This window comes from Mercenaria mercenaria, chromosome 2 (genome assembly GCF_021730395.1).
Source record: "Mercenaria mercenaria strain notata chromosome 2, MADL_Memer_1, whole genome shotgun sequence".
In the NCBI taxonomy this organism is placed as follows: Eukaryota; Metazoa; Mollusca; class Bivalvia; order Venerida; family Veneridae; genus Mercenaria; species Mercenaria mercenaria.
The window spans coordinates 34,870,911-34,880,609 of record NC_069362.1 but is presented as its reverse complement, the minus strand read 5'-3'; the positions used below and the strand labels follow the sequence as shown (position 1 = coordinate 34,880,609).

Below are 9,699 nucleotides of genomic sequence, written 5' to 3'. Positions count from 1 at the left end.
TGCTCAGGTGAGCTAAAAAAAAGCTGCAAGTCTTCGTAAGGATTGTCGTCAGCTTGAATGACAGCATTAAACTGTTTCTCCAACATGTTTGCAATATTGATAACAAATGACATAAATCAGTGGGAGCAAATAAAGCAGGAAATGTATTAATGAAAACATGCACAACAAATTATTTTAGATGTAATCTACCTGCTGTTGTAACGAAGTGGGAATTTAATCAGAGCCCTGTCTACATCCTACCTTATCACTGTTACAATTATCTTTCAACCTAGAACAGAGCTATCAATATAAGTGACCTTGACATTAGACTTGGTGACCTATGTTATGTGCTCTGCATATGGTTGTAGTGAGGTTAACAAATGATACTTCAAAAAATGACCAACTTTCAATGTAAGGTAATATAAATAATTTACTTGTAAACTGTTTATATCATTTAGATCCAAACACATGGTTTTCAACAATTTTCCTTTTACAGATTTTATTAACTATCACAACAGCAATCTTTTAGAGCTGTATAGCGCCGAAAAAATCTCCCTGTACTTGGATTCAGTGTTGTTATATTTTCTGGTCCTTTGGGACCATGGAGTCCATTCAATATGTGTAATAGTTCTGCTTAAGCCAGTGCTTAAGCGGCATGAGGGGTGTTGTACTTTCCACTACCTCTCATGAACAGAATCAAACTGAATCTGCTATTTTGCTTGGTTGAATTCTATGCTTCCAAAGGATGCTTTTTACAGATTTTATCATTTTGAAATAAATTTTGAATAGAGCTTCTTGTCTACCTAGATTTTGACACAGGTCTTAAACAAATAACAACACTCACATTGGCTGACATTGTTTTAATTTTATGTAAACATGTTACAAATAACATTACATAAATATACATATATATATCATATAAAATGTTCTACCAATTATACTTCATGTCAACAACTTTGTTATCCAGACAGAAGTAGTATTATTGCATGTCTGCTGAAGGTTTTCTCTCTGAATTTCTTCCACTTTTACAAAAACAATCAGTATGTTATTTCTATAAAGGTCACGCTTGCCTGTTTACAAAAGAAACATAATGAATTTATCCATATATACAACCACCTAGATATTGCTTAATCAGATGAGCCGTGCCACGAGAAAACCAACATAGTGGCTTTGCGACCAGCATGGATCCAGACCAGCCTGCGCATCCGCGCAGTCTGGTCAGGATCCATGCTGTTCGCTAACAGTTTCTCCAATTCCAATAGGCTTTAAAAGCGAACAGCATGGAGCCTGACCAGACTGCGCGGATGCGCAGGCTGGTCTGGATCCATGCTGGTCGCAAACCCACTATGTTGGTTTTCTCATGGCACGGCTCAGATTAGGATCAACTGTTGCCAAATAAATCAACCAAATTAAATTGGTTCTCTGACATGTTTGCAATATTGAAATCAATGTAAGCAAATAAAGTATGGTTTCTATACCAGGAAATTCATTAATGAAAACATATTCACAACAAATCTTATAGATGTGATCTACCTACTGTTAAAACAAAATGGGTATTTAATCAGAGCCCTGTCTGCATCCTACCTTATCACTGTTACAATTATCTTTCAACTTAGAATTAAAAAAAAAACTAGAGCTATCAATACAATTGACCTTGACCTTAGACGCTGTGACCTAGGTCATGTGCTCTGCATGTAGTTTTGATGTGGTAAACATATGAAAATCTTCCAAGTGGTTTAGAAGATATGAATTGGTCTCAAAGTACAGACAGGCATAAGTTACTCAAATATAGCCCATATATACTATGTATCAAGGGGTTTAATTATTACATTTTAATTTGACTGAACTGCATTTTAAAAAAATGTACTATTCTATAAAAAAAAAAAATGATCACTGCCCACTGATGTATTCATAATTTCAAATTCACAAAACTCTCCTTTTTGTGTGGAAGTTCTATGATGGTAACAGTCTAAATCGGTCATGACTGCAACATAATCATGACCATCATAATTATAAGACAATCAATTGTAATCACCTCACAAGAGTTACGAAGAGGAAATTCACAAAGGATAATTACTATTTATCTGATATACCATGATCAATTCATACAGGCTACAAGGCACATTAGTATATGACATCAAACAATTTCATTCCTGCTAAATGATGAAAAAACTCGTATTAAATTACCCATGAATATACTGCCGGAAAACTTTAACTAGCTTACACTAACTGAATGCACTTATTACAGTAAAACTGTGACACAGACTCAATATGGCATCTTTATACATTCTTTAATTCCTTTTAAAATACAAACACAATATAAGACAGTGCAATACTTAACAAATGAAGTTGCCAAAAGACAAAAATATGATAAAAATAAGACTTAAATGCAGTTATAAAGAAACGAAAAATATCTAGTTAAAACAGGCAAAAATATAATCTTTTCTCAGATCTTCACACAAAAATATCATTATGTCTTAAAAAATATTATCCACACAGTAAAGTCAAATTAATATATGCATTACAAACATTTTGTATCAATAATTCATAGTCTTTAAGAGGTCATGTATCATTTTCATGCATGATTTTTCACTGCAAAACGTGAATGTGGAAACAATATTATGAATAAGCAATACTGAAAATAAACAATATCCATATATTCAACAAAAAGTGCTTACATTTGGTTCAATGGTTTCAAATACATGGTTACTTATGAAAGCACATTTATTTACAATGATTTTTCAAGGTGAAATGTAAATTGCATAATAAATGAAACTATTATGATGATTGCTTGTCCTCAATCTCATTACATTGTGCCCAAAAAGGCAAGTTTCAACAAACTTCAAGATGCAACACAATCCGATGTTATAATAAGTATATCTCTATCATTTTTTTATTATGGTAGAAAGAAACTTTATATCTTCTCATCATATTCTATATTACTTCAGTGTATATTAGAACAGAGTTTTTACTGTTTATCAAATTTCTCTGGTTTAACATTTTTTTTGGCATGTTCAGGAAAAGTAGTAAACTACTGCCAGGATTATTTGATAGCAAACCTACATTTCTGTCATACAGTAGAAGTCATGAAGTTTCTAAGGTCAATCTGCATTAATCGTAAAATAAGGATCTTTAAATGGGTATTTAAAATGGGAAGGTGTTGCTTTTGAACATTTTGATTTTATAATAAAATATCTTCAAAACATTCACTTTTACCTAACAAACTAACAAATACTTAAATACTGTCAAAACCAAGTAGCAGACACTTGGAAAATCATTCACATACTGAAAATATCTGAACTTACCAAACAAGAAGAAACATCAGGTTTTACTCTTCCCCAACCCCTTTGATTTTATGTTATTGAAAATGTCCTAACAGGACTGGCATGTTTCCAAGACAACAAATTTACTTGTTCTCTCAAAGTCATATATTCCAAACTTTCTTGCTTATCCAGGGTTTATGGAAGAATAATTAAATTGATAAGGCTTAGATCCTTTTGAGGCATAGAACACAGAATAATAGTAGACTCTGTTTGAATGAGTCTGTTTATAAGAGGGAATAAAACGTGTAACGCTCCTCACACACTCTATGGACATGCTATTCTTAGCATTAGACAACCATAGCTTATTCCTAAAACTTTGTATCATTACAGTGTGCACTACCTTGTTACAAATATTTACATAAAATGTCTTTAAATCTTGTCTACAGTGTTCTCATGCTGTCAGTAATGAACTGCACACATTTTCTCTCATTTTAGTACCTTGGTATATCTCTTGCCTGAAGGCATTTATCCATAGCACATTCATAAATATAATATAAAGTCAAATCTACATAATAAAATAATTTATAAACATGATTATCACAGTCAAATTGGTCCTACACTTCTAACACTGACTTCATTATTTCACTTCTGGGAGAGGATGACTGGCAGATGAGTAAATTATTATAGCACTGCATTACACAACTTACTATAAACAAAGGTCATTAAACGTTTAACTGCATAATTACGCTAGAGCTGCATTACATGGGAATTACTGTAACTAGTATAATATTAATACCAATGGTTTCCTCTCTTATAAATCATTGTCCTTAAAACCTCCTCACTTAAGAATTAAGTGTCAGGTCCATTGCATCTCATGATTTAGCTGAGTTTTTAGAGTGCTCTAATAGTTCAAAGTTGTCTTAAAGCACAACAATGATGATCGTATTGAATTATAAACAAACAGTTCAGATTTTTTTATAACCAGTTTGATAAAACATAACATCCAATAAAGACTATGTCTACGACAAGACATAAAAAAAAAAACATTTTCAAAAAGAAATGGCAAGATTTCAGCTTCAGTGAATGTAATAATAAAGTCAACATTTGAAGTGCATGCTGCCTACATACATATATATATTTTCTAGTCACAAAACATCATCACGAGGAGGATTTGATTGGAGAACTTGTTCTAGTACTAAATGTACCAAGTGGAAATTTACTCTGCATATCTAATTCTTCCTGGAGCAATGTACACTTCTGCTGCAATGATGAAATCTGGGATTTCAACGATTCTATGGTGTTTTCAAGTTCCTGCAATATAAATATTCATACGTAAATATTCATATGAAAATTAATATCTGTAAAATAAATAACAACAAAAATGCAGGGGAGAAAATAGATATGTGGCAAATATGCATGTGGCAAGACACTTAATAGACAATCTGATCAATTCAAAACTTACACACAAATTACTTATTTAATTTAGCGATCATTTGCTAAACAGAAATATTTATTTATTTATTTTGTTGTGTTTAAAGTCACACCAATACAATTATAGGTCATTATGGCGACTTTCCAGCTTTGATGCCCCTCCATGCATTATTTCATCACGGGCGGGCACCTTGGTAGAACCACCAACCTTCCGTAAGCCAGCTGGATGGCTTCCTCACGAAGAATTCAACGCCCCGAGTGAGGCTTAAACCCACACCGATGAGGGGCAAGTGATTTGAGGTCAGTGACCTTAACCACTCGGCCACGGAGGCCCCCTATACAGAAATAATAATATAGGTAAAAGAAAGACAATTTAAACTGTGTTCTAATTCTATAAAAAAATTCAAACAGACCTCATAAGAGCTACAATAATTTGCATGTAAAACTGTCACTTTAAATTGTGCCATATGTTTTGATATCTTTCTTTGTATCAATAAGCTATCATGAATGTTTGCTTTCAAAGAATACATTGTAGCACATCAATTATTTGATGTTTGTCAGAACAAGAGCACTGACCTCTGACAAATGAAAAGCTTGACCTCTAGCCCTTACCCTAAATTTCTATAATGAACCTGTCCACTTTTCAAGCTGGACAGTACCATTAACTGTTAAAAGGTACTGACTGAAAGGTTTTTCTGTGATCTGACATAGGGACCTAGTTTTTTACTATAGGAAACCAAATTTTAAATATGGCATAGACTTTATAAAGACAGTTATTCTGAAAAGGTTTTATGAAGATCAAATTGAAAATATGGCCTCTAAAGTATTAACAAGTCTTTTCTATGATTTCATCTACTGATCAAGTTTTTGAAATCTGGTAACCTAATTTTGGACTCAACCTACAATTCATGGAGACACAGGGTGATCATAATAGCTGATTTGAGCACTATATGCTCAGATCTGCTAAAAACAAACACATAACAAGCAAATTCGATAAATTGGTATCCCCCGCCGAAAGTGTTTGTGGTGAGGAATGGCAAAAAATATATCTGGCAAAAAGTTAAGGATGTTAATAAGAAGCAAATAATTTCATTAGTCAAAATCAATTTAACAGAAAACAAATATGAAATTAAAGAGTACATAATAAATGTATGATACTTTGATCCTGACTAATGAATTTATTTTGAATGGGATATGCTTACTGTAATAAGCTTAGCTTTTATAATTAAATGCAGTTAATTGAAATATGAGCTTGAAGTTTAACTGGAACGAAATATTGTCTTTGAGTGGTTTGGCACCAGGTGTTGTTGTTTAACATGTACATTTGAACTTAAAAAACAGATGTCCTTATGAGAACACTGGTAAGATATCTTGAACATGACTGAGGGCAAGGCTTGTGCAGTCACAACTTAACATGTTGAAGGTTTGAACATTAAAAAAAAAAAAAAAAGGAATGGAAATATATATATGTATATATATTTATTTTTTAAGGGTGTGGGGGTGTGGGGGGGCCGGGAGAGGAAACAAAATTTCACATGTTGATTATAAATATTGATGGAAAATTAAAAATGAAAAACAAGAGGGTCATAATGACCCTGGATCTCTCACCAGAGTAATATGAGCTACATGTTTCTAATGTCAAACTGATGATTTTTAGAAATTTTTTGAAAGATTTTCCGATGTACAATCAAGTAACCCCTGGGGCGGGGCCAATTTTACCCCGGGGGTCATGACTTGAACAAAGTTTGTAGAAGTCTACTAGGAAATGTTACATATCAAATATCTAAGATCTAGGCCTTCTGGTTTATTTTTAGCAAATTAATGAAGATTTCCCTATGTACAATCAAGTAACCCCTGGGGCTGGGTCAATTTGACCCTGGGGGGGTCAGGATTTGAACCAATTTTGTAGAGGTCCACTAGGCAATGCTACATGTCAAATATCTAAGCTCTAGGCCTTCTGGTTTATTTTTAGAAAATTTTGAAGATTTTTCTATGTACAATCAAGTAACCCCATGGGGCGGGGTCAATTTGACCCTGGGGCTCATGATTTGAACAAATTTTGTAGAAGTCTACTAGGCAATGCTACAAGTCAAATATCTAAGATCTATGCCATCTAGTTTATTTTTAGAAATTTTTTGAAGATTTTCCAATGTAAAATCAAGTGACCCCTGGAGCGGGGTCAATTTTGACCCAGGGGTCATGATTTGAACAAATTTTGTAGAGGTCCACTAGGCAATGCTACATGTGAAATATCTAAGCTCTAGGCCTTCTGGTTTATTTTTAGAAAATTTTTGAAGATTTTCCTATGTAAAATCAAGTGACCCCTGGAGCGGGGTCAATTTTGACCCAGGGGTCATGATTTGAACAAATTTTGTAGAGGTCCACTAGGCAATGCTACATGTGAAATATCTAAGCTCTAGGCCTTCTGGTTTATTTTAAGAAAAATTTTAATGATTTTCCTATGTAAAATCAAGTGACCCCTGGGGCGGGGTCAATTTTGACCCCAGGGGTCATGATTTGAACAAATTTTGTAGAGGTTCACTAGGCAATGCTACATGTGATATATCTAAGCTCTAGGCCTTCTGGTTTATTTTTAGAAAATTTTGAAGATTTTTCTATGTACAATCAAGTAACCCCATGGGGCGGGGTCATTTTGACCCTGGGGGTCATGATTTGAACAAAATTTTGTAGAAGTCTATTAGGCAATGCTACATGTCAAATACCTAAGATCTAGGCCTTCTGGTTTAATTTTAGAAAATTTTTGAAGATTTTCCTATGTAAAATCAAGTGACCCCTGAAGCGGGGTCAATTTTGACCCTGGGGGTCATGATTTGAACAAATTTTGTAGAGGTCCACAAGGCAATGCTACATGTGAAATATCTAAGCTCTAGGCCTTCTGGTTTATTTTTAGAAATTTTTTGAAGATTTTCCAATGTAAAATCAAGTGACCCCTGGGGCAGGGTCAATTTTGATCCTGGGGTCATGATTTGAACAAATTTTGTAGAGGTCTACTAGGTAATGCTACATGTGAAATATCTAAGCTCTAGGCCTTCTGGTTTATTTTTAGAAAAATTTTAATGATTTTCCTATGTAAAATCAAGTGACCCATGGGGCGGGGTCAATTTTGACCCCGGGGTCATGATTTGAACAAGTTTAGTAGAGGTCCACTAGGCAATGCTACAAGTCAAATATCTAAGCTCTAGGGCTTCTGGTTTTTGAGAAGAAGATTTTTAAAGATTTTCCTATGTAAAATCAAGTGACCCCTGGGGCGGGGTCAATTTTGACCCCGGGGTCACCCTGGGTGACCAAGGCATGTGGGCGACCACGTGTGGGTGCACAACTTCACATGTTTATAATAAATGTTCACAGAAAAGAATGAAAGAAATTTAATGAAATTCTGCCAAATGGCAAGTTTGTTATGTACAAATATGTGGATTTTTAGACAATTAAAGGGCAATTCTGCAGTTACATAAGAAATCCATACGAAATTGTGTGTGCACAACCACATTATAGTGCTCTAAATTCTGTTAAAGTTTCATAGTTCAAGGTCAAATATATCAAAAGTTATGATGCAGAAATTGCCATATTTATAGTACCCTATATAGTTAACACTAGAAACTTCTAAGGGCCATAACTCTAATGTTACTTGGGCAATCTGACTGAAACTTGACGGGCCGCAAGAACTCATAGTGGTGAACACGTATATGAAGTTTTAAATAAATATTCCCAACCATTTCCTAGATATTGCTCCAGACGGACAGACGGAAAGACGGACAGAAGGACGGACGGACGGACAACGCCAAAACTATATCCCTCCGACTTTCGTCGGGGGATAACAAGAGCACAGTAAAGCTGAGCAATATACACCCGAAAGTATGACCTTTGACCCCTAAGTGTGACCTTGACCTTGAAGCGCTCTGCACGTAGTCTTAATGTGGTGAACATTTGTGCCAAGTTTCTGTGAAATCCTTCAAGGGGTTCAAGAGTTACAGAGTGGACACGAAATTGCTAACAGATGGACAAACAGGTACACACCGGCGTCATAACAATCATGATACATCCCTTCAAGCGTATAATAATGACAGGGATATAATAACACTCCTGTATTTACTTGTGACAACAGGGACTTTCTTTAAACTTACAACATAAAATGTTAAATGTTGCTTCATAGAATTCACAGAGTGGTAGTGAAATTATTGAGATTTATTTTCTAGGAATATCTCTCAACAGGTTTCAAGTTACAGATAAAATACACTTCCAAGTGACAAGTTACAGCATAAATTTCATCACTCTGAATTATGTATTCTTTAGAGATTTAAATGAGGGTTTGCACCGCAATAAAGTCCCAATGAATTTTCTTGAAATTACATAAACCAATGCACACATGTATATAACTGTTCTATGAAAATGCATTAAAACTCTAAGGCATGAGAAGTATGTACAATAAATATGTACAGTACTATTTTCTGCCTTCCAGTGAAATCACACAGATCTTAGGCCAGAAAGAATTATTCAAGATGAGATAAGCCTCTCCTTCAACTCTTCTGGGTTTTCAATTACATGTACACATAAAATCTAAAGAAAATAAGAACGGTCTTACAAATTTCAGAGTCATTGGTTGACTACGAGTAAAGAAAGTCAAAGAACCGGACAAAATGTTACCGCTCTAATACAACAGTGAACAAGACAAAACATTACCATTCTAATACAACAGTGAACAAGACAGAACTTTACTGCTGTAATACAACAGTGAACAAGGCAAAACATTACTGTTCTGATACAACAGTGAACAAGACAGAACTTTACCGCTGTAATACAACAGTGAACAAGACAAAACATTACCATTCTAATACAACAGTGAACAAGACAGAATTTTACTGCTGTAATACAACAGTGAACAAGGCAAAACATTACTGTTCTGATACAACAGTGAACAAGACAGAACTTTACCGCTGTAATACAACAGTGAACAAGACAAAACATTACCATTCTAATACAACAGTGAACAAGACAGAACTTTACTGCT

At 34.4% G+C, this 9,699-nt stretch overlaps 1 protein-coding gene across 5 annotated transcripts in view; it reads right to left on the bottom strand.

Annotated features, from left to right (window-relative positions):
* Positions 1–824: 824 nt before the first annotated feature.
* The window catches only part of LOC123563697 (centrosomal protein of 112 kDa-like), a 65,199-nt gene continuing 56,324 nt past the window's right edge, over positions 825–9,699 (bottom strand). For all 5 annotated transcript variants that reach the window (XM_053534859.1, XM_053534863.1, XM_053534878.1 and 2 more), the window contains one exon: positions 825–4,553. In XM_053534859.1, the coding sequence (XP_053390834.1) occupies positions 4,401–4,553 (153 nt within the window). In that variant the 3' untranslated portion in view covers positions 825–4,400. The remainder of the gene's footprint in view (positions 4,554–9,699) is intronic.